General features: G+C 33.1%; 2 protein-coding genes across 5 annotated transcripts in view; one reads left to right on the top strand and one right to left on the bottom strand.

The window, feature by feature from the left end:
* The window catches only part of IFT74 (intraflagellar transport 74), a 107,810-nt gene that overhangs the window by 3,121 nt on the left and 78,247 nt on the right, over positions 1 to 26,442 (top strand). For all 4 annotated transcript variants that reach the window (XR_005988827.1, XR_005988826.1, XR_005988828.1 and 1 more), the window contains exons 2-8: positions 1,366 to 1,504; positions 5,921 to 6,056; positions 8,470 to 8,518; positions 10,016 to 10,114; positions 10,272 to 10,332; positions 14,745 to 14,804; positions 16,345 to 16,406. Coding sequence is in view for 1 of the 4 variants with exons in the window: in XM_041761193.1 (XP_041617127.1) it covers positions 1,385 to 1,504; positions 5,921 to 6,056; positions 8,470 to 8,518; positions 10,016 to 10,114; positions 10,272 to 10,332; positions 14,745 to 14,804; positions 16,345 to 16,406 (587 nt within the window). In the remaining 3 variants the exon portion in view is untranslated. The remainder of the gene's footprint in view (positions 1 to 1,365; positions 1,505 to 5,920; positions 6,057 to 8,469; positions 8,519 to 10,015; positions 10,115 to 10,271; positions 10,333 to 14,744; positions 14,805 to 16,344; positions 16,407 to 26,442) is intronic.
* Positions 19,166 to 26,289, bottom strand: LRRC19 (leucine rich repeat containing 19). The gene is made up of 5 exons (XM_041761194.1): positions 26,179 to 26,289; positions 25,186 to 25,275; positions 23,059 to 23,572; positions 22,232 to 22,417; positions 19,166 to 21,656 (listed from the first exon to the last, which is right to left on the bottom strand). The coding sequence occupies exons 1-5, from the start codon at positions 26,269 to 26,271 to the stop codon at positions 21,328 to 21,330; spliced, it is 1,212 nt and encodes a 403-aa protein (XP_041617128.1). The 5' UTR covers positions 26,272 to 26,289; the 3' UTR covers positions 19,166 to 21,327.

Below are 26,442 nucleotides of genomic sequence, written 5' to 3'. Positions count from 1 at the left end.
GTTTGTTTTTTGTTTTTACAAATTGAAGGTTTGTAGCAAACCTGCACGAAGCAAGTCTACTAGCACCATTTTCCCAGCAGCATTCACCCACTTCATGTCAGTCACATTTTGGTAATTCTGGTGATACTTCAAACCGTTGTTTATGTAAACATAACTGAAACAAAACTTAATGAAACAACACCCTTCTTATGTGCAGTAAATTCTTATAATTTTTATTTCACATTTAAAGTATATTGGTTAGAATCTGCCAAATTTTTTTCACAACGCACTAATAGGTCGTGGCCCGTAATCTGAAAAATGCTGTTCTGAATTATCAGCCAAACTTTAAGTAATGTATTCTGATGAGTAAAGGAGAGGGCTGATAAACTGGAAGAGAATGAGTGAATTAAGGAACTGGTTTAAAGGGAGATGTAGTTAGAATAAAGATGAGACAGGCATGTGGAGATTAAGGTCGTAAAATGAAGTATTTCAATTGATACTGAGGTGAAACAATTCCAGATGATGACAAGCTCTAGGTCAACCCACAGCTATAGATGACTGAAATGGAGTTGAGATGGTAACTGAAATTTAGGTCAGGGAACCGTGACCTCGAATGTTAGGTATTGAATCCAGTATCCCTGTGGAAGTCATCCAGGGCTTTGGTGGGACTGGAATAGAGACACTGAACTAGGTGTCACTAAAAGACTTTAGTGAAGATGGGGTTAGAGATTAGGTGGTCCTTAGATAAAAGCAACCAGGCAAGATCCAAGGCAATAAGGTTGCGTTCCCTGGTTGTCAAAGAAGAGAGTCTTGTTTTTGTTTTTGTTTTTTTAAGATTTGGAAGAATAGTGTTTTGAGAGTGACACCGAGAAGCAAGGGGAGTGTTGTGTACTCCCTTTGCTTTGACTTGTGGATTAAGAAGCTAAAATAGCTTTTACTACTAAAAGTGTTTTGCGGGGAAGCTGGGGTTAAGAGTAAAATGAAGCATTTGATAACAGAGAATATAAGGAAGTGAATCATAGAGCACAGAGAAAAAGTCTAAACGGAAGAAAGATGCTGGATATGTCAAAAAAGAAATTTTATTAGAGTATAGGAAGAGCTCAAGACAGATAGAGAGGCTTGCATTTTGGTAAGAAAACAGACAAAAGAAGAAGGCATACTGTAATAAATGACTTCATTGACTTCAATGATTCCATTGTAGATGTAACATTAATGTCAAATTTGAACAAAATGAAGCAGGTTTGGCCTCATAGTGGTACTTGGAATGGCCATTTGCAAGAAAAGTTATTGTGGTTTAAATGTTTGAAGGAAAGCTATGTAGATCCCCAGTGTCTTACTATAGAAGGCACCAAAGGAGAATTGAACTGTTTCTTGTTTTCCAAATAGTGGTTAAAGTGTACAAACAATGGCCAGTAATCACAAGCCTTCAGCAGCTCGCCCTGTTTCGAGAGGTGGAATTGGGTTACCTGGAAGACCTCCTTCTGGAATACGACCCCCGTCAGGAAATACTCGAGTGGCAACTGGAGTAAGTTTCAAACAGTTCTGTTGAATTCTTATGCATATGTCCTGGTAGAAGTTGGAGAGCCTGCCTATTATAATTCTTCTTTGTTCTTGCTTTATTCTGTCCGGATAGTGTTATATATGATTTTGTATTGTGGGAGGGAATACCTAGAAGTATAAATGTGGAAGGATGTCTGAAAGACATTATTGAGAGAAAATGCCTGCTCATACTGATATTCAAATTTAGTTTAAAGGTACAGTAATTTAAGTGGTATAGTTTATTGGTGGCTGGATCAAATGAAATGGAATAGACAAGAAACAGAATCAGACACATGTAAGAACTTAATGATTAAAGTGACATTTCAAAATAGTGGGAAAAGCATAGAACATTCAGTAGTGCGTTCAAATAATGGGTAAACCATTGATTATTAAAAATTGACCCCTCACGTAGAATTCTACATATTTTATTCTTATTTTTATTATTATTTTTAAGACAGAGCACACAAGCAAGGGGAGTGGCAGAGGGAGAGGGAGAAGCAGGCTCCCCTGCTGAGCAGGGAGCGTAATGCGGGGCTGGATCCCAGGACCCTGGGACCATGATCTGAGCTGAAGGCAGATGCCTAACTGACTGACTCACCCAGGTGCCCCAATTCTAGATATTTTAGAAACTTTATATTTATTTATTTATTTATTTATTTATTTATTTATTTATTATTTATTTTTCCCCCCGTGCACCCACCGAAATTTTACTTTTAAAAAATGAAGCTGTAAATGTATTGGAAGAAAATATAGGCAAGTATTTCATATAAACTTGGTGTAGACTAGGCCTTTGTAAAACAAACACCAAATGCTGAAAAGGAAAGTATCTTTATATTTATATATTTGAATTCTTAAAAATTGAAAACACCATTAAAAAAGTTAAAAATGACAAATGGGTAAAAATTATTTGTAACATAGATGTCATAGAGTTCAGAATCTTAAAATGAAAAACAAACTTATAAGAGCTCTTGCTATACTAAGGCTATGAACCCGATGTTCAATCAAAATTATATGAGATACCATTCTAAAACTATTCTAAAATTCATCTAAAGTAATAAAGCAAAAATAAGGAAAAGTATAGTACTCCATTATAAATACATTATAAGTAATAAGTAAAACGATATTTTGGTTGCCACAACAGCCTAGAAACAGAATAGAAAAATTTAATAGCTTAATGTGAAGTGGAGAGTGTCATCAAACATGTACCACATTAGAAAAAATTGGATAAACTTTATAAACTGATAATTCTAAGCAAAATAATATCCTGTAAAGATGATTATTAGTTTCATTAGAATTATAACAGTGAAAATTTGAAAGCAACTTAAATTACCTTACAACAAGTGAATCTTAAAATGTGATTCATCTCTTCCTATAATAAGCTATGAAGTAGTCATTAAAAATTATTTTCAAAGAATATTTGAAGAAATTGTATATCTTTATAATAAAGTGTTAAGTGAAAAAAGCAGTGTGGTGCCCGTTGAACATAAAAGCATATTTATACATACATAGAAAGAAAGGAATACACCAAAATATTCATATTAATTATTCTGATGCTTGCAACAGATGGTTTTGACTCTTTGTATGTCAAGCTTATACAGTAGGTTAACTGCAAACTAGAGATAATGCTAGGTCCTGTGTTTAATTTTTTATTTTTATTTTTTTAAAGATTTATTTATTTGAGAGAGAGCACACAAGTGGGTAGAAGAGCAGAGGGAGAGGGAGAAACACTCCTCATTGAGCAGGGAGCCTGCTGCAGGGCTCAGTCCTAGGACTCTGGAATGGTGACCTGAGCTGAGGGCAGCTGCTTAACTGGCTGAACCACCCAAGTGCCCCTTGGTCCTGTGTTTAATTCATACGAAGAACAGTAATTTTTGGAGGGAATGATTTTGTTAAAGTCAGTTTTTCTTAATGTTTTCAGAGGTTTCTAGAGTTTTATGTAATGTTATCAACATCAACTTATACTAAAATGATTTTTCTAAAGTCTTCATATGCATGGTACTGAGCTAGTAAGAATTTTTATTTTAGTAAGAATTTATGCTTGCTAATGAAATATTTATAAAAGAATCTGGACACTTACTGGCCACCTACTCAGTGCCAGGTGCTTCACCTATTTATTTATTTATTTATTTGTTTATTTATTCTTTTTTAAAGATTTTATTTATTTCTTCATGAGAGACACACAGAGAGAGAGAGAGGGAGAGAGGCAGAGACACAGGCAGAGGAAGAAGAAGCAGGCTCCATGCAGGGAGCCTGACATGGGACTCGATCCTGGTTCTCCAGGATCAGGCCCTGAGCTGAAGGTGGCACTAAACTGCTGAGCCACCCAGGCTGCCCCTGCTTCACCTATTTAATGTTAGTAGTTTTTAAACTATTGGTGCTTGTCATTAAATATACAAAGGAATAGTGCCAGAGTTCCTTCCTACCCCAGCTATAATGATAGTCAACAGTGTGATATGTATCCCTCCAAACTTTATTCTGTTTATTTACAAACACTAAGACACATGCATATAAGATTGTATGATTTTAATATTTTCTAAAACAATGGTATACATTGTTGTCTACCTTATCCATTATTTTTAATACTATATTGTAAGCATATTTTTATGTGAATACATACATGTCTATTCATTCTTTTAGATGTGTTTGATTTTAATTTATATTTCTCTGTATTTTCATTTGGTGAAGTTTACCCAGGAAGAGATTTAGCATTCTCTTCCAGAGACCACTGCTTTACTCTTTGGCAGAGAGTGAGGAAAAAAGGAAAGAAAGAATGGAAGATAACAGAAGGATAACGTGGAACGGCTTTGGATTGTCTCATACCTTTCCAACCTCTCCATGCTGTATGAACTGGCAAAGAGGGAATCTTTTTCTCCCAAAGATTTTACTTATTTATTGGAGAGAGAGAGCACAAGCAGGGGTCAGGGGGTAGAGGACAGAGGGAGAGGGAGAAGCAGGCTTCCTGCTGAGCAGGGAGCCCCACCACATGGGGCTCAATTCCAGGGCCTAAAGGCACACGCTTAACCAACTGAGCTACCTAGGCACCCCAAGAAGGGAGTCTTTTATTCTTTCCTCAGAGGGTATAATATTCTATTGGATTTTACAGAACTGAAATAGAAAATCATGTAGAGTAATAATCTGTATGCTTGCTGAATGATGTAAGCCATTTAACACTTATTTGACTATCTTGTGATGGAATTATATATAATTTCAATTTAAAAATGAAAATTTCAGGGACACCTGGGTGGTCCAGCCATTGGGCGTTTGCCTTGGGCTCAGGGCGTGATCCCGGAACTCCCTTATCCCTGTGTCTCTCATGAATAAATAAATAAAATCTTTAAAAAAGAAAAAAGGAAAAAGAAAAATTTTCACATTTTTTCTAATTTTTTTAAAGATTTTTTTTTTTTTTTTTTTATTCATGAAAGACACACACAGAGAGAGAGAGAGAGGCAGAGACACAGGCAGAGGGAGAAGCAGGCTCCATGCAGGGAGCCCCATGTGGGACTTGATCCCGGGTCTCCAGGATCACACCCCGGGCTGCAGGCAGCATTAAACCGCTGCGCCACCAGGGCTGCCCCATTTTTTTTTTTTTTCTAATTTTGAAGGTAATATATATTTACTGTAATAATGCTGAAAACATCAAGCTGTGAAAAGATAACATAAAAATGAACTACAGCATTATTAGGATAACCATTGTTACCGTTTTTTATAAAATTCTCCAGACTTTTTGTTTTACAAAATGGAATTATAAATACTGTTAAAAAAGGTAAATAAATAGGGCAGCCCCGGTGGCTTAGCGGTTTAGCGCCACCTGCAGCCCAGGGCATGATCCTGGAGACCCTGGATCGAGTCCCACATCAGACTCTCTGTATGATGCCTGCTTCTCCCTCTGCCTGTGTCTCTGCCTCTCTCTCTCTCTGTCTCTATGAATAAATAAAAAAAAATAATAATAAAATAAAATCTAAAATAATTAAAAAATACTGTTGTGTCAACTTTTTTAATATACTACAACTTATTCAACCATTTCCTATGGTTAAAATAAGGACAAATATGTGCACAGTTAGTTCCTTTCCAATTTAGGGGTGTTATAAATAGTGTCTACACATAGAATTTTATTTATATGTTTATGTAATCTTATTTTTCTTAAAATACAGGTGACAAAAAAAATAAAATTTTATTTTAGAATTTTAAATTTTAAGGAAGTGTACTATTTAATGTTCATGGAATTTTAAATGTTAAAGAATTTTATTAATATTTAATATTTCAGAAATTCAAAAGTATAAAGAATATTTCACAAATTAAATAGAATTTTAATTCATAAAATATTCTCTTTGCAGTCTTAACAGTAGTAGAAGGTACAGTATTTTTCTAGTTTACTAAAACTGAAATCATATTTTTCATTTAGATGCCACCTGGAACAGCAAGACCAGGCTCTCGTGGTGGTCCCATAGGGACAGGAGGTGTTCTGTCTTCTCAAATCAAAGTTGCTGATCGTCCTGTAACACAGCAAGGTTTGAGTGGAATGAAAACTGGAATGAAAGGTATCTATTTTAAGAAAATGGGTATATTTTGTATAAAGTGTTAAACAGGGGCACCTGGGTGGCTCAGTTAGTTGAGCATCTGCCATTGCCTCAGGTCATGATCAAGCAAGGATAAGGCCCCCTGCTCAGTGGGGAGTCTGCTTCTCTCTCTTCCTCTGCCCCTCTCCCTACTCATGCTCTCTCTTTCTTTCTCTCAAATCTTTTTTCTCTCAAATAAACCTAAAAAAAAAAAAAAGTAGGGACGCCTGGGTGGCTCAGCGGTTGAGCGTCTGCCTTGGGCTCAGGTCGTGATCCTAGAGTCCCGGGATCAAGTCCCACATCGAGCTCCCTGTGAGGAACCTGCCTCTCCCTCTGCCTGTGTCTCTGCCTCTCTCTGGGTCTCTCATGAATAAATAAATAAAATCTTTTAAAAAAAATACTACGGTCAGCCCGGGTGGCTCAAGTGGTTTAGCGCCGCCTTCGGCCCAGGGCCTGATCCCGGAGGCCCGGGATCGAGTTCCACGTCAGGCTCCTTCGCGGCGCCTGCTTCTCCCTCTGCCCGTGTCTCTGCTTCTCTCTCTCCTCTCTGTGTATTCTCAGAAATAAATAAATAAAATCTTAAAAAAAATATATTACAGTACCTTATTACTAAATGAGAATTATAAGAAGGCTATTTTACTCCATTTTTATTTGTTGATTCACAAAATTGTGGTTAGGGTTAAATAATTAAAAGAATGAATGTGAAAATACATTGTGGAATAGAGAATAAATACATATGTGAGGTATTTTAATCTTTATTTTTCTGAACATGAAACTTGTTATAACTTGAAGAAATTTGAAATAATTTGAAGAAAAGCTTAGGAATGAAAATGAGATTTCTAGTACTATGTAGAAATACTCTGAAATACTTTTTGATATAAAAGTGACACTATTAAGATACTTATATTTTTATGAGAAATTAGTTGAGTGTTAAATGCACCATTGTAATATGTAACTCTTTAAGTAAGGAAATGAGACTAATGTATAGATTTTTGCTGCATCTTTCCTTATGCCTCTGTGTTTAAAGAGACATAATAGTATGTTAGGATTCAAAAAATTGGTCTGTAACATATACAAATCAAAGCATGATGAACTGCTTTATAATGAGTTTTATTTTCTGTATTTATGACAAATGACTTATCAGGGATGAAGATATTCTATTGAGAAAAATTAATTATAAGATACACTACTTTGTATAATATAGCATGCCATGCCTTTGAGAAGACAAATTTTCTTTCTTTATTGTAATACCACTTAGCTCACTAAATACTAATAAACGGTTATTTAGAAATCTTGCTTAATAATAATGAGTACTGTGAAAAAGTGTCAAAATTATATAATTAGTCTTTGAAAATATATTCACAGAAATATTTGCACATTTTATTTTATTAAATAATCCTATAAATAATTTATCAAATATTTATTACTGTATTGATTTCTCCTTAGAACAGAACCAATATCAGTTAAGATAGTTTCTACCAGTATATTTCAGAGTCTTACATGAAAGTTCTGATTATTAGCACTATGTACTACTATCTGCTGTGACTTGTTTTTACCTGCTCCAGTGCCCCATTTCCCTTTCTAACACATTCTCTCCCTCTTCTGAGCATAGAGCTCACAGTCAGTACTCTCTACCCTTACCTCTCCCACCTTGCAGAGCACTTCATTTCTCAAGGTTTGGGACATTTAACCTAGGAATACTTTTTTTTTTTTCCCCTTAGGAATACTTTCTTATTCCTACTGAAATAAGATCATGTTTCTAAAAAAGTCTCTGAGACAAATTCTGAAAAATCATAATCTCTTGCACTGAGAAATTCAGTCCAAAATCTGTACTGTACTTTATGATAATCAATAGCTACATGTAGCTATTTAAAATTAAATTGAATAAAATTAAGTAAAATAAATATTTAGCTCTCCAGTAGCATCAGCCATATTTCAAGTGCTCAATAATCCCAGGTAGCTACTTCACTGGACAGTTCTGATATAGAATATTTTGATTGTTGCAGAAGGTTTTCTTGGATAACCCTGTTCTAGACTTCTTAGTGTGCATTCAGTCAACCTGACCCGTAGAGTCTACTGTCTTAACAGCCCTACCTCTAGTCCCATTTTCATGGTCTTAATTCAAGTTTCCATTATGTCATAATGCCAGGATATTAATTCTCCTTTCATTTCACCCTGAGATGAAGAGTCCCATGCTCTACTGATTAAGCCAGCCTGGTGCCCCAGTGTTCTTTTCCATTTTAATGATTTGTCTTGATTATCATCAGATTTATTGGAGCATAAATAAGGACTGTCAGAATTATGGAGTGTAACTTTATTGTGCTTTGGCTTTGGTGTTTTGGCAGCATTTCCAAACTGTACAGTAATAATTAAAAACTTTTTTTTTTTTTTTTAGGTCCTCAGAGGCAAATTTTAGACAAATCTTATTATCTTGGGCTTCTTCGGTATGTTTTTTCCTATGCATGGTCGTGAGGTTTTAACTCTGGTACTTTTATTAAGATAATTATCTTTCGATTTCTAAGAATTATTTTGTGTTCTAATATAATTTGTTAATTTGGCTATGTTACAAAATATATGTGATAATACAATTAGGCTGAGATTTTAAATTGTGTATATTTGCATATATATGAACTCTATATGTCAAGTTCACTGTTTTTCATATAATGATAAGAATAATCTTTTATGCTTCTTTCACAAATTACTGTGAAGTATATTATTTATACCACTGACTTGTCACTAGTTGCATCTAATAAGAAAGGGAAAAGTTATTTATGACATGTTAATCAGTGCAAGGTTTTACATAAATGTATGTTTGGTCAACTGCTACAAATGTGAGCTATTTTAATTAATAAGGTTTATTATGTGTCTCAAAGTATGAAGCTCTAAATTAAGAACTTTTTTCCTATTCTCAACCTACCTTTTTCTTGCTCAGATGTCTTACTGTCCTATCTCAATTTTCCCATTTTACTTTGTTTTTTTCTTGGCTCATTATCAGTATCTTCTTTCTCTCTTACTTCCATTTCATGTAATCCATTCTTCTATCATATCCTAAAAGTACTGTTTTCTTTCTCAGTTCTGGATCCTTTCATTTCTCTGATATCAGGATCCTTTATGATTCTCAAACTTCTAGAAGGCAGTAAAGAGAAGTGTACATTTTCCCCATCAGTCCATTAAGTTTAGCATTAAGCTAAACTAATATCAGCAAAAAAGATAGGATGTTAGTTGTATAGCATCTCTTGATATCCAGCCACTTTTAAATCAAAAGAAGGAAAAGAAATAGCACTATTTTTCATCATTTCCTTGCTTTTCTATGATTTGTGTTTCTGCATAAAAAAATAGTTCTAGCTATTTATGTAATTGTTTGACTATAGCAGTGGTTCTCAACTGGCACTGATTTTGCTCTCTAGAGAATATTTGGCAATTTTTAGACAAATAATTTGGTTGTCACACTTGGGATTGACGGGTTGTGCTACTGACAACTTTTACAGATATAGTTAAACTTCGTAGAGTGCACAGGATAGACCCTTCCCCTGAAGTAAAGAAGTATTCTTCAGAGTATTCTTCAGAATACTTCAGAGTATTCTTTAATGACCTAAAATGTCAATAGTGCTGCTTTTGAGAAGCCCTGTCCTAGAGGATGGCCGGTGGTTTAAGAGTGACAATTAAGGCATCTGCTTCTGTCTAAAGATTGTTAGTTTGACCAGCCTTATATTCTGGTCATATTTCATCTTAATGATTAGAGAATCTCTTTTAGTTTCTTATCAAAGTTGGGATATTCCTCATTCTTAGTCAAATAAGCCACATAAATTGTTTTTCCTTTAGGGAAATTTCATAAAACCATTTATAATGTTACACATGTATGAGAAGTTTGTTTTGTGTGTCTAGAAAGGCTCTTTTCTGGATTAGAAGTATTACTGACTTTCTAATTTCTTTTCATTTAGAAGTAAAATAAGTGAACTTACAATGGAAATTAATAAACTTCAGAAAGAAATAGAAATGTACAATCAAGAGAATTCAGTATATTTGTCATATGAAAAGAGGTAAGTGATTTTGGAGATAAAATTATACAAGATCTTTCCTATTACAAGCAACATTTAATGTAATATATTTCAGAAATTTAATACTGAATTCATAGTTAAATAATGTTTATAATTCACTTCTTATTTATGTGTTTATAAATGTATTTTATGCTTACAGAGCTGAAACTTTAGCTGTTGAAATCAAAGAGTTTCAAGGACAACTAGCAGACTACAACATGGTATTTGTTCTAAAATTTTTTTGAACATTTTTTTTTGGTTTTTGCTGCTTTAAAAATGTGTTATTTTAAATACCAAATAATACACAAATACATGCTTACTGTAAAAGATTGAAAACAGAAAAAGTTAGAGATTAAAATACCATTTTGCTTTTTCCCTCATTGCCCTCCCCAGAGATAATTTGGTTTAACAGATCAATATGTATTCTGCCAGTCATCGTCGTCTTTTTTTTTTTTTTATGTTTCAATTTTTATTTACATTCTAGTTAGTTAACATACAGTGTAATGTATCAGTTTCAAGAGTAGAATTTAGTGATTCATCACTTATATATAACACCCAGTGGTCATCACAACAAGTCCTCTCCTTAATACTCATCACCCATTTAACCTGCCCTCCACCCCCCTCCCCTCCAGCAACCCTCAGTTTGTTCTCTATAGTTAAGGGTCTCCTTTATGGTTTGCTTCCCTCTCTCTCTTTTCTTTTCTTTCCCCTATGTTCATCTGTTTTGTTTCATAAGTTCTATATGTGAGTAAAATCATACAGTATTTATCTTTCTTGACCGACTTATTTTGCATAGCAGTAATACACTCTAGCTCCATACATGTCATTGCAAATGGTAAGATTTCATTATTTTTTTATGGCTGAGTAATATTGCATTTTATGTGTGTCTTTGTCACATCTTTTTTATCCATTCATTAGTCAATGGGCATTAGTGCTCTTTCCATAGTTTCGGTGCTGTTGCTAAAGCTGCTATAAACACCTGGGTGCATGTGCCCTTTGAATCAGTGCTTTTGTATCCTTTGGGTGAATATCTAGTAGTGCAGTTGCTGGGTCATATGGTAGTTTCTATTTTAACTTTTTGAAGAACCTCTATACTGTTTTCCAGAGTGGCTGTACCTATTTGCATTCCCACCAGCAGTGCGTTCTCCTTTCTCCGCATCCTCACCAACCTATATTGTTTCCTGTATCATTTATTTCTACTCTGATCTTTATTATTTCCCTTTCTCTGCTGGCTTTAGGCTTCACATTTGCCTTATTTTTTCTAACTCCTTATGTATGTATTTACATGTGTATTAGATTGTATATTTGAGATTTTTTTTTGCTTTTTGAGGTAGGCCTATCTTGCTATATACTTCCTTCTTATGACTACTTTTGCTGCATCTGTAAGGTCTTAGACTATCAAATTTTCATTGTCATTTGTTTCTATGTATTTTTAAAGTTTTTTCTTTCATTTCCGGGTTAACCCATTCATTCTTTTTTTTTTTTTCCATTCATTTTTTAGTAGGATGTTCTTTAACTTCCATTTATTTGGGGTCTTTCCAAATTTTTTCTTTTTTCAAAGATTTTATTTATTCATGAGAGACAGAGAGAGGCAGAGACATAGGCAGAGGGAGAAGCAGGCTCCTTGAGGGGAGCCCGATGCAGGACTCGATCCCAGGACCTTTGGATCATGCCCTGAGCCAAAGGCAGATGCCCAACTACTGAGCCACTCCGGCGGCCCCCCTCCAAAGTTTTTCTTAATGGTCTTGTGGTTGACTTCCAGTTTTATAGCACTGTGGTCAGATAATATGCATGGTATTATCTCAATCTTTTTGTAGTTGTTGAGGCCTGATTTGTGACCCAATATGTGATCTATTCTGGAGAGTGTCTCACATGCACTTGAAAAAAGAATGTGAATTCTGATGCATTTGGATAGAATGTTCTGAATATATTTGTTAAGTCTATCTGGGCCAGTGTGTCATTAAAGCCGTTGTTTCCTTACTGCTTTTCTGCTTGGATTATCTGTACATTGCTGCAAGTAGGGTGTTAAAGTCCCCTACTATTATTGTGGTGTTATCAATTTTTTTTATGTTTGTTATTGTTCTGTCCATTTGGGAGCTTCCAAGTCGGGAGCATAAATATTTACAATTGTTAGATCTTCTTATTGGGTAGACTGCTCAATTATGATATACTACCCTCTGTCATCTCTTGTTACAGTCTTTTGTTTAAAATCTAGTTTCGGTATGGCTACTCTAGCTCTTTTTTGATATCTGCTTGCATGGTAAATTGTTCTCCATCCCTCCACTTTGAATTTGCAGGGGTCTTTAAGTCTAAAATGAGTCTCTTATAGGCAGAATATAGGTGAGTCTTTTTTTTTTTTTTTCCCATTCTGATGCCCTTTGTCTTTTGATTGATCATTTACTCCACTTTTATTCAGAATGGTTATATGACACTTGGTGCCATTTTATTACCTGTTAAATTGTTATTTCTGAAGATCTTCTCTATTCCTTTCTAGTCTTTGTTGCCTTTGGTCTTTTTTCCCCACTCAAAGAGTCTCCTTTAATATTTCTTACAGGGGTGGTGTAGTGGTCACAAACTTGTTTTATGTTTATCTGGGACACTGTATCTTCAACTCTGAATGACAGTCTTGCTGGATAAAGTATTCTTGGCTGCATGTTGTTCCCATTCAGCACTTAAATTTATCATGCCACTTTTTTTCTGGCTTGCCAAGTTTCTGTGGGTAGATCTGCTTTAACCTTATTTGTCTTCCCCTTTAAGTTAGGGATTTCTTTTTCCTTGTTGCTTTTAGGATTTTTTTCCCTTATCTCTGTATTTTGCAGATTTTACTATGATAATCTTGGTGTTGACCTGCTTTTGTTGATTTTTTTTATGGATGTTCTCTACACCTTTTATATGAATATTTGTTTCCTTCCAGATTAGGGAAGTTTTCAGCCCTTTCTCTCTTCTTCTGGGACTTCTATGATAAGAATGTTAGTGCACTTTATAGTGTTACATAAAGTACAAAACATTCTACCATAATGGCTAGGTAAATTATGCTGTACCTACTTGATATTGTTATATTGTACTCATAAACAAATTTTGCTGATAATGGAATATATTGTAATTCTCAAATACGTTGGACTGTATAATCCATAATGAACAATTTGTAGAGCCTAGTATTCAGTGCAATTTTTTTAGTAAATGTTTTGTCTTAAATTCGAGAAAGCTTTTTGTATTATATGAAATGATACTAGATAAAAGCCATTTTTTAGTTGTAGTGGAATGCATTAGGTAAATTACTTAGTATGATAATATAATAATGTGTAAAATATGTTGTTTGTAGGATGATGAACTAATATAAGGAGAACATTTAGCCCATATCTAACACATAGAAAAACATTTGAGAATGTTAGGTTTTAGTGGCACTTACTATTCTTATCAAGTGAAATAGGATATATACTAATACATAGTACATTAATAAAGCTTAGTTTTTTAGGTGCAGTTATATCCAAATAGTTTGCTTTTAGTAGCCTTCCTGTTTAAATTCTGGCTCTTCAGCTTGCTAAATTTCTTTATGCAAAATGTGGATAGTATCTACTTTGTAGAGTAATTATTAAAATTAAGTGAATATAGTCAACAGGCCAGAATAATGTTTGTCACAGGTAAATATGTTAGCTATTTCTATCATTGCCTAATTTTTTGAAATAAGCTTACTGGTATAAGTAAGCTGATGGTGCCTTACCCTGTTGTTTTTTTGTATTTTGGTTTTTTTTTTGGAAGACCAAGAAAATAATTTTGCATTTTTACTGGTATAATATAATTCTGTTAAAAATATAATTATGTTATAATTATATAATTATATTGTGTTATTATATATTATATTACAATTATATGTTAATATAATATTAATTATTATATATTATATAATTATAGTTCTGTTTATAATTCTGTTAATACCCTCTCTGCTGAGGAAAAGACAGATACACGTTCCCCAAACTTTTATATTACAATCATATTACTATAGTTATGAATATATTTATAATCATAATATTATATAATTATAATATAATTCTGGGGATCCCTGGGTGGCGCAGCGGTTTGGCGCCTGCCTTTGGCCCAGGGCGCGATCCTGGAGACCCGGGATCGAATCCCACGTCGGGCTCCCGGTGCATGGAGCCTGCTTCTCCCTCTGCCTGTGTCTCTGCCTCTCTCTCTCTCTCTCTCTGTATGATTATCATAAATAAATAAAAAAAATTAAAAAAAAAAAAATAATATAATTCTGTTTATAATTCTGTTAGTACCCTCTCTGCTGAGGAAAAGACAGACAGACACATGTTCCCCAAACTTTTGTATTCTTTAGACACTTCTTTTAAGTCCAGACATCTTTTCAAAGCAGGCAGAGCTCTTCAATGTACAGTCTGAGGGAAGAATAGTTTATTACTGCTCACTTTGCCCCCTAAAAATGTGATTTATTGATTGGCCAAATGCATAGTATATACTTAGCTCAATATTTGTTTTTATCTTAGAAGATAAAATATTTGTATTAATACTTAAATGACTACTCATTGTTTGTAAGATTAGATACCCCTTATGAATTATAGAGAAAATTTATAAAGACTAACAGAGTGGTTTTTTTTTGTATCTTTGTTTTTAGTTGGTAGATAAACTTAATACCAATACTGAAATGGAAGAAGTGATGAATGATTACAACATGGTAAGAAAATTTATAAGTATAAGCAATAGACCAAGTAGATCATGTCCTCCACTACAAAGTTGTATCTAGAAATAGTTTGATAAAACTTTGCACACCTTACAGATAGGTATTACTCTGATCTTAAATGCCACTATTATAATTGAGTTCCTTCAGTTGCTTTTTTTTCATTAATGATTTTGTTTTTAAGTGATCTTTATATCCAGTGTGGGGCTCAAACTCACATCCTGATCAAGAGTTGCATGCTCTACTACTTAGCCAGCCAGATGCCCCTTAGGTTGCTCTTTTTAAATTTCTTCCTGTTTGTCAGATCTCCCTAATGGATACTTTAGTGTCTTTCTACAAGGCTAGGTTGAACTGGTCTCACACCACAGTGTTAGGGAGTCTCATCTATATTCCTTGTATACAGATTAAGTATTCCAACTTATGGAATACTTTTGGTTTAACATTTGCACAAAAGCAGCTAAGTACTCACTGGAAATATAAGGTAACCTTTATAACATTTTTTAAGTGAGAGAGAATAATGAATGTTTACCTTATGATGCCATATATAACCCTACTTCTTGACTGATAAATGAGAATTGGTGTTTAATGTTCTTTGAGTCTTTGGTAGATGAAAAAATGTTAGGAGCTAACTTCTTTTGATTATAAACATTTGGAAGAAAATAACCTACATAGAGTTTATAGTTTCTATAACTTATTTATACAACTTTTATATAACTTATATAGCTTCTAACTTACATAATCAGACTAGAATTTCTACAATGACTTTTTTCTAAATTAGACTTTTTTCTAAACCCCAATTTAACTTAACTTTAGACTAAGTTAAATTAGTCTTAACTTTAGAACACATGAGAATTCCCAATTTAAAAAAACAGTTTTGGGGATCCCAGGGTGGCTCCACGGTTTGGCGCCTGCCTTCGGCCTGGGGTGTGATCCTGGAGTCTGGGGATTGAGTCCCACATCGGGCTCCCTGTATGGAGCCTGCTTCTCCCTCTGCCTGTGTCTCTGCCTCCCTCTCTCTCTGTATCTCTCATGGATAAATAAATAAAATCTTTAAGAAAAAAAAAAGTTTTAATGCTGCATGTAAAATGTGGAAACTTCTTTATGTGTTCTGTCAATTATTTGGGGAAGAACCAAATTCTAGGCTGAGTATGAACAGTAGAGTCAAGTAGGAGTACTCAGGTAAAATTCTGTTTAAGGATAAAACTTTGTATTGGGTCTAAAACCAACGTATTACTAATGAACTATTGGACACCCAATAAATTTTAGAAATTCTATTTATATAAATTAAGTTTATATTGGATTATTTGATCACTGAAGAATAATGAATATCTTTGATGTGAGATTATATTACCTATGAAAGACTTCCTGTTTCAGGGTAGTAGTTTGTCAAATGAAATAGATACTGTATTTTTAAAAAAATTTTGCATGTGGCATTAGGATTATTACAATAATCTTTCAATTAGTTCATGATCACAATAACTTTTAAAGTTAAGTGGTAATTTTTTATCACTAACTTCTGTATTAAATCTTTATTCAGCTTAAAGCTCAAAATGATCGAGAAACACAAAGTATGGATATCATATTTACTGAAAGACAAGCGTAAGTACAATCCATTTAGAAATCAAACATTTCTTAGTTTAATTTTGAAGTCATTTATTTCTTTATAAATCTTCTCTTTTTTTTCCTTGCATTTTTTTTTTTTTTCAAGTAGACTCTGCACACAGCATGGAGGCAAATGCAGGCCCAAACTTATGACCATGAGATCAAGCCTTGAGCTAAGATCAAGAGCTGAATGAGGGGATCCCTGGGTGGCTCAGCGGTTTAGCGCCTGCCTTTGGCCCAGGGCGCGATCCTGGAGTCCCGGGATCAAGTCCCACGTCGGGCTCCCGGCATGGAGCCTGCTTCTCCCTCCTCCTGTGTCTCTGCCTCTCTCTCTCTCTCTCTCTGTCTATCATAAATAAATAAATAAATAGATAGATAAATAAATAAATAAATAAATAAATAAATAAATAAATAAATCTTTAAAAAAAAAACTGAATGAATGCTCAACCAACTGAGCCACTCAGGCACCCCTTCCCTTGCATTTTATTTTAAAAAGTTGAATATGTGGAATACAAATGTTATTGGTTACACATCTATTATTTTTATTTTACCATTAAGTACCCAAGTCTTATATAAATAAAATTACTATCATTTGCCATTAAGTACCCAAATCCTGGATAAATAAGATTATTACATAGATTAGATAAATAACATTTCTATTTCGAGTAATATTAAATTTTAAGATGAATAAGAATATGTTCATCTCTACCATTTATAATTTTAACCAGAGCTTTTAACTAGTTTGAATTCTGGAATTCAAGTCCCAGTCTAATAAAAGTCACTTTATTAGTGAGCTATTTACATTATTTCAGTATTCAATTATTAATTTATAATTAATTGTTATATTAATGCATATATATACACATAAAGGTATCTTTTTATATAAAGACCAGATAGCAAATAATTTTGACTCTGGTAATAAGTGGCAATGTGGCAGTGACAAAGGCCTACAAAGGTAATAGGTAGATGTGATATAGTTATCTTAGTCCATTTGGGCTGCTATAACAAAATACCACATACTGGGTAACTTATAAACAACAGGAATTTATTGCTAACAGTTCTGGAGGCTGGGCTCAAGGCACCAACATGGTCCCCATTCTAGTGAGGTCCCTCTTTCTGTTCATATTAGGTATCCCCTCCTGTATACTCCCATGGTAGAAGGAGGTCTGTGGGATCTCTTTTATAAAGGCACTAATTCTATTCATGAGGCCTCCATTCTCCTTACCTAATCACCTTCCAGAGACCACCTACTAATACCATTTACCTTTGGGGGCTAGGATTTCAATACAAATTTTGGAGGGACGTAAATATTCAGATAATAATGGTAGTTAACATGATTATTCATTGATTTTTGGCCTTAATTAAATATTGTCTAGGCAGTGCAAACATAAGCTATTTTGTACACACCCACCCTGTACATATTTTGTCTCAGAATTTTATCAGTATTAATCTCTGAGAGCAAGGGTAATAACCCAAATTACTGACATTCTGTAACACCAAATATACTATTTTGTATACATTCACCCTGTACATATTTTGTCTCAGAATTTTATCAGTATTAATCTCTGAGAGCAAGGGTAATAACCCAAATTACTGACATTCTGTAACACCAAATATACTGTCCTTTTACTTATGCATATAGGGAAAACAATTGGTGAAGAATTGAATTGTTAATATGTAATGATAAAACATTTGAAAGATAATACAATTTTTTCTGTTGATTAAAAACAAAGGAACCTCTTCTTTATCTATCATTTGATGCTATAAAGTGCTACCTTAAAAATTATAAATACTGGAAAACTCTTCTATTTACAAAGAAAATTCTATATTCGTGGTGACCAAGCTTTCACCTGAAAACTTTTTACTGCTGTGTTTGTTCTGTTTAAACCACTCAGCAAGTGTTTATCATTTATCATGCATAAAATAACTCCCCTAGGTACCTATAAAGTAAATAATGAACTTAGTCTGTTGAACACATTCCAGATTAAGGTCCTAATTTTTATTTCATCATTTATCTACAGTTATATAATACTTAGGTCAGATTTAAAAATATATGAACCTGTTTTATAGATATTTCATCCAGAAAGATAGATCACAGATTATAAATTTAAGACTATCATAGGCTTTTATGTCTATTTGGTTCATTTAGTTAAGGGAAGAGTTCTTAAAATATGATAGTTTGTCCTGAAATGTGAGCAGTTTCTTAATATCTGTAGTTGGTAATTGAGGCTGGACATAATTGGTTCTCCTGACATAAGCAGAAATTTAAGAACACAAGTTGTTTTCATGAAATTTACTTTTATATGCACCAGCTGAATAGATTTATTTCATGTGTTAATCAGAGGGCCAACATCTCAGTGAGACAAGGATCTTCCTTGGCTACACATTCAACGGGAGCAGGTAATGCCATACCCTGAGAAGGCAGGTCTAAGGAAACTTCCATTTAGTGTAGTATGGATAAACTGTCAGGTTTATTATGGAACATTTATTCAAAATAAGTTAGTTATAGAGTACAGCCTTTAAAATATTACTATAACATTACACTCAGCTTTAATTCAATTTCACATGCTAACGTTCAATTTTAAGGGGCCTAAGAGATTAGATGTAGTCTTTGTTCATTCATAATTATATTTCATTTTACTAGATTTTTCAGATATTAATATTTGCCTCATATTAGGAAATGGTAGTTTGGTAAAATAACAGATAGAGAAAGATGTATTTTGTTTCCGTAATTATCTCACTTCTAGTAGGAACTATTACATGTAAAACACTTATATCCTTTATTGAAAACATGTTTCCATAAACACAAATATGCATTGTAAATAAGTGAGTCTTCTTATTTCACAGACAGTATGTCATCCTAAACAGTTTTTATTTTCCTAAATAGACATTTGAACTGAATTTACTATTGAGGTAACCTTTAAAATAACTATTCTGCAGAATATAACATACATATACATTATTTTTAGTCTGAGAAACTCTCAAGTACATATGCATTTTAAAAACTTTATTATAGTGAAATTTCAACATACACAAAAATAGTGTTTTTATACACTTAAATATCTATCTCCCCGCTCCTCAGCTCAGGTTCAATCCTACAGTCTTTATTTTATATTTGAATCAATGGACCTTTAGGCACTATGCCCTTTCCTGTATGATGGTGATGAAGAAAATATGACATTGTATTATTTCATTTATAAATGTATTTTATTATAGTGTTTTAGAAGTCTCTAAAAGGTGTAAATACACTTAATTTTCACACCATGGAAGGTAAAAATGATGGATTTTGTTACAATTTTTAATGCCACTCTGCATTAAGTTTTTAAAATTATGACTACAGCCAATTGATTATAAGGAATTAGCAAAATAATTAACTTTAGACTCTTCCTGTTATAGTCCCAAGATCATTGTTGTCCAAACTACGTTTTTTGGACTATTATTGTGCTATGGACTCTTTGTAGGCATACCTCGAAGAAAGGGTTTTGTTGTCCAGTATGTTTGAAAAATTCTTAGTGCTTAGTTGTTGAAGGGCAGAGAGCATTTTAGTTTGTTAGAATCTTGAATAAATCGTGTTTAAACTCAGTATTTCCTATAGTAATTCTATAGTACTTTGACCGTGTACTGTTTTCTCTCTCTCAATATTTTTGAGCATTTCCCTGGAAACTAATATTCTAGAATAAACAATTTGGGAAACACTGCTCTATCTACAGGATCCCAAACAGCTGTCCATGGACCAACTGAAGATTCCTCAACTCCAGCACAGACTCATTTGAATAGAACTCTCCCAAAGAGAGGCAGAAATATAGCTTTTTAAAAACAAGATTCATGGAGACTTGGAATACCCACTTTGGAAGCTACCATACTATTCAGTTGTGATGGTCTTCCTTTATGGTCACAGTCTTTTTTTTTATATTTTTTTTTTAAACTTTTTATTTTATTTTATTTATGATAGTCACAGAGAGAGAGAGAGAGAGGCAGAGATACAGGCAGAGGGAGAAGGAGGCTCCATGCACCGGGAGCCTGATGTGGGATTCGATCCCGGGTCTCCAGGATCGCGCCCTGGGCCAAAGGCAGGCGCCAAACCGCTGCGCCACCCAGGGATCCCTATATTTGAAAGAAGTAGTAACTTATTAAGATTGTGCTTGGACATTGTACCTATACCTTAAGTTAGTACTAAATTTTCAGAAAATTTATTGTGCTAATTCAGGAAGCATTTAAATATTTTCCAATTCCATAAATTCATTCTGCGAGCAAAAAATCAGTCTTAGTGTGTTGTATGTTTAAGCTTTTTCACTTTGACAAATTCAAAACCTTTATTTAAAAAAAAATTTTTTAAGATTTTATTTGAGGGAGAGATGGAGACAGAGAATATGAGCAGGGGGAGAAATAGAGGGAGAGGGACAGGACCAAGTAGACTCTGCACCTAACACAGAGCCCAACATGGGGCTTGATCCTGGGCCCCTGAGATCATGACCTAAGCTGAAACCAGGAGTCAGATACTCAACCATCTGAGCTACCCAGGCACCCCCCCAAACCTTTATTATTTACTGATTCCAATCAGTAAAACTTTTAATATAATTTAATATGTATTACATAAAATATCTGGGCTAATATTAGAATCAGTTCATTTTAATTAATGAATAGTTTAGGTCTTTTCCTTATTAGGATATATGGTCTGAATACTGCTGAAAATAGTAATGCTAGTATTATCACTGTTACTGTATTTGGACCTCCTTACTCAATACCAATGATAAAAACATCATTTTATGATACTCATGTGTTACAATTAATATAAAAGTCTACTAGCAAAAAAAAAAAAATCTAGCTACAGTTTGGTATGTCACATGCTTAATCTCCGTTTATGTCTAAACTGTGAGTGAACTTATAACATTTTTAAAAAATCAAACATTGAACGGAATTAATTTTCTTCATGTAATTCATGAGTATCTATGTATTTGTCTTCAATAAACCCATCATCATCTACCACAAATGAATGTAGTTGTTCAAATATTACTGTAGTATCCTCAGAGTTTGTATCTGGAACCTGTGAAAGAGAACTTGAATTTCCAGTAAAACCATCTTCATAGGTTTCTGCTTCATGCTCTTCCAGGCGATGATGATTGTAACTAAGCAGAAAATTGTACCATATTGGGCATTTGATAGCAACAAAAATGAGGAGTGAAGTCATCAGTACAGTAACTACCACACCAACAAGAAGAGCCCAACTTTTTCCAAGAAGTTTACGTTCTGAATTGGAACACCAAGAGAGAGAAAAAGCAAGAGAGATTGATTATGTTAAATTGACAAAAATAAAATAATCATTAATCATATGTCCTAATAACTCCATAATGATGGTATTAGAAATAAACATATAATTTTCTTTAAGCAAAAGTTACTAAAACTATAATAAAGGTGTTAAATAGTGTGGTTAAAAAATACCTTTTTTTTTTCCTGAAATAACTATTTGTCTTTGCAGGTATTGTTTATCATTTTACCAAAGAATATTATTCATTTATACCTATTAAATAGAATTGTGACTTAACTAGTCAAAAATAAGGCCCAAAGAAGTTAAATAAGTTGCATAATGGCATTTGGATGGAAAACTAGGAAAGCCTAGTTTGGAAACTTAGTATTTTGTAAATCTTTGGATGGAAAACTAGGAAAGCCTAGTTTGGAAACTTAGTATTTTGTAAATCTTTTGTTAAGGAATTTTTCTTTTACATTGTTTCTAGGAATTTAAAATTCAGAAAATAATCAGAACTACTTCAGTTAATTTAGTATACTACCTTCAGCAATATTAATATTCAAAGCCAGTACATTACCTGAATTTTTTAAGTTGTTCAAAGAGCTATTGAATGTTGAGTTGCTAATGAAGTGAAAGTGGTTATAAAGATCTTCATTTATAGGTGGAGGAAATTTTGAGTAGCATTCAGCATTATAAGGTACTGTTTTGATACTGTAGTGATTCAGGATACCTGGGTGGATGCACGTGGTGACGTTTTCATTTTCTAGTAAATCAGAATAAGATTTATTATGGAAAATAGGATTGTTATTATTAATAAGTTCTAATGGCTAGCATTTAATAATTATTTTTACCTAGAATTTTTTGGTATATCTACCTGTCATTATTAAAGATTATTAGTAAGAAACTCTTGTATTTGCCTAGCAACACAGGAAGGGAAAGATTCACCTTCTTGTTTATTAAGTTATTTTACAAATATAGTTTAAGTGCAGTATCTATTGTTTGGTTTGTGTTAATAAAGATGCTATGATTAAGATTGTGGTAGAAATTGATCTCAGGCAGTGCATGGTTGCAGTTAAGAAAATAGGACATCTGTTTTTATCCTAAGAAAAAGAAATGCCTTAAAAAATTCTCTTATGAATTCATATTTAAACTGTAAGCTTAATACATGAAGTGACAGTATCATCTCATTATACAGAACATTTAAATTTCTTTTCTTCTTTTTTTCCCCCTAAAAGGCAGAGGAAGGATATCTGTTCAACAAGTATTTTTCAGGGTTTCTGTCTGCTTCCCTTATACAGGAATAGTTTCTTTCTCTTTAAAACATGAAGTGAGAGACTTTCCTGAGGTAGAATGATATAATCAATCACATTTTGGTTTTGATTAATTTAAATAATAAAAACTTACCTAGTGTCACATTTGATGTGTTCAACCAGTTTTGTAAATTCAGTAGACTACAAGAGCAGTTCCATGGATTTCCATATAAAATTATTAATTCCAGATGAAACAATTGTGGTACATCAAAATAGCTTATGAAATTGCCTTGCAAATTCAGAAGTATCAGGTTTTTTAGAGGCACAAATATGTCAGGACTCAGCTGAGATATTTTGTTTTGACAGAGATGTAACTGTTTTAGTTTATTTAAGCCCATGAATGCACCCTGTTGGATTATGTGGATGGAATTTCTACAGATATTTAAAATTTCTAGATTGGAGAGGTTACCAAAGCTATTATTATATAACATAGTGACATTGTTCTCAGTCAAATAGAGTTCAGTGAGTAAAATATATGTCTGTAGAACCCCTGTGTCTATAATATTCAAAGTAATTTGGTTATAACTGAGATCAAGTATAGTTACATTTTTATTGATATCCGCTGGAATCAAAGAATAATTCTTTTCAGTGAAATTATATTTGACTTCCTAAAAAAGAAAAAAATGAGAAATGCATTAATCAGGAAAAATATTAACAGAATCTGCCAAATTTTCATATGCAGGAAATTAGACATTGGAAGATTGTTTTGTTTTGTTTTTAGAGGGGAGGGGCAGAGGGAGAAGGGAATCTCACAATCCTGAGATCATGACTTGAGCTAAAATCAAGAGTTGGACGTATAACCACCCAGGCAATCCTGGAAGAAAATAGTTTTATTATTTTTTTTTAAGAAAATAGTTTTAGAAAAACATTTCCTTTTTTAATATTTTGATGTTATAGTGTGTAAAAAGTAAAGCAAATACTTTTATTTCCTCACTGGGATGAAATACTGAAGATTAAAGAAATTCTGTTATATATAACTGAGCAAAGAGATTCTAGTTAATCATATAGATATCTTCTGTTATACTTTTACAGAAAATATGGGTATAATTCTATTATATATATATGGAAATAAATGGCAAATAATTCTCTTAACGTATATAGTGTATCACTTGTGTGTGATTTATAATTAAATTATTTTAAAATTTTTTGTTTTTAAAAATCAGAGCTACCAACACTACACCTAGGGCTATTAAATAAGAAATAATACTCAGGATATAACTCTATATAGGGTTAACAGCTTAAAGCTTGTTTTTTTGTTTGTTTGTTTCTGTTTTTGTTTTTAAGATTATTTATTTATTAATATGAGAGAGAGAGAGAGAGAGGCAGAGACACAGGCAAGGGGAGAAGCAGGCTCAATGCAGGGAGCCTGACATGAGACTCCATGCCAGGGTCAGTCCCTGGGCTGAAGGCGGCGCTAAACAACTGAGCCACCCAGGCTGCCCAAAGCTTGGTGTTTTAAAAGAAAATATTTATTTTATTAATATTTTTTAAAGTGAACTCTTCAGCCAATGTGGGGGGCTTGAACTCATGAACCCAAGATCAAGAATCAGATGCTGTACTGACTGAGCCAGCCGGGTGCCCCCAGAACATATTTATTTTATTAACAAATTGAACCATTTATTGAATTTAAGAGCCAGGCAACATGAAGTTCTTCCCTTATGTGGCTGTAGATCCAGAAATATAGTTCTTACTTTGACTGTTTTTGCAATTGAAGTATTTCCCTAGTTATAATAATGCAACAACAGTAATTTTCCTCATAAATATGTGATTTTTTTCAAAATATTTCCTACATTTTAAAGAGTGGTGTTTAGGGGTGCCTGGCTGGCTTGGTCAGTAGAATGTGTGACTCTTGACATCAGGGTCCTGAGTTTGAGTTCCACGTTGAGCATGGAGATTATTTTTAAAAAAAAATAAAAAATAAAATAAAAATGGTGTTTATATCCTGCAACTAATCTCAGATTTTATGGTGTAAACTTACAGACTTCTTTAACCAACTGTTAAAAAAAAAAAAAAAAACTTAGTTTAAATAAAATGAAAACCGGTTTTGTCAAATTAGAATCTAGCTCACACATCACAGATTTTGAATATACATAGCTAACCAATTAGTTTTGATAGCTTAGATTTTTTTTTTTTTTGCTTGAATTGCCTTGGGATATTTTATTAACTGTACACAAAGTATGCCTTTGGAAATATTTTCACTACCGTGACTGTAAAAACTTACTGTTTTAGAAGACTGCCTTTCCTCTGATAATAATAGCATGAAGAGGGGCCAAAACAAGATTGTGATGCATGTAGCTTTCATATCGCAGGCCTGATAGAAAAGAGAGTATTTTCATCTTAGTAGGAGAAGGACTTTAGAGATCATTGAGGATATTTTGATTTCCTTTTTTCTCCTTTTAAATCTGTTTTTTTCTTAAAATATATGAAATGTGAAACGAGTACATGTTCCCACACCCTCCCAACATTGTAATCTTTTTTTCTTTTTTTTCCAACATTGTAATCTTAACAAACTGGAAAGCCCCTGGCAAATGAAAGTATTTTTAGAATGTCTCAGTAGTTTCTAGATCAATTGAAAAGAACTTGTAAGACAAGTGAAGTGGTTGTATATTTTAAAATTTTAGTATATGTGCATAAAAGAAAGTCAAGACTCTATACTTATGTATATGTACATGTTTAAGTATATATTTATATTGCTATCTCTTGGTTTTTTAATTTAGGCATTGTCTATTGGTATAACCTATTGACTTAAAACTGTGGGAGACAAGAGGCTTCAGCTTTCTCATATACTTCCTACCTTCATCTTCAGTCTATCAAATGTATGCTTTCTATCTTTTCATTCCCCAAACATAGTTATTCATAATTTTGGTCTTTTTTCATCTTGTAAATTTTTTTTTAAGTTAATGTCACTTTAAGAATCCTCAGTGTTTCAGAATGCTCTGAATAAAAAGATCTTATAAATTTGATTAGGTATATGAAACCTTTTTTTCCCCAAAAGAAAAGTAATTACTTTGTATTACATGATAAATTTATTTGGGAAAGATTTTTTCAGCTCCCAGGTTTATATTTCTAAGGTAGATCTTGAGAAGATATAATCATATTTTCTGCTCTTTCATCGCCTATTAAAGATTTTTATATAGATTAACAAACCTATAGTTTCTTTTTTTCTCTAAAAACTCAGCACCAATCAAACCTGTAAATATATATAGGATCTTACCTTTACTTTTTTCTTTTGTCTCTGAGACTCGTGTCCTAAGGAATCTACTGTTTCTTCTAGCACCATTAAAAAAAAAGTGTCATATGATCGCATTTCACTATGTTTTAACCTTTGTACCCAATGAACATGTGATAAAAAAAAAGAAGCTAGACTTCCTTAGCAAAAGATTGACTAGAAGTATAATTTCTTAGTCATCTTTGACTTTTTTAGCATAACAAGTGCTTTGCTTAACCTTTGTGTTTCTTACTCTTGAAAAATGTATTA

The sequence above is a fragment of the Vulpes lagopus genome, chromosome 7 (assembly GCF_018345385.1).
Source record: "Vulpes lagopus strain Blue_001 chromosome 7, ASM1834538v1, whole genome shotgun sequence".
NCBI classification, from domain to species: Eukaryota; Metazoa; Chordata; class Mammalia; order Carnivora; family Canidae; genus Vulpes; species Vulpes lagopus.
This window is presented reverse-complemented; position numbering and strand designations above follow the sequence as displayed.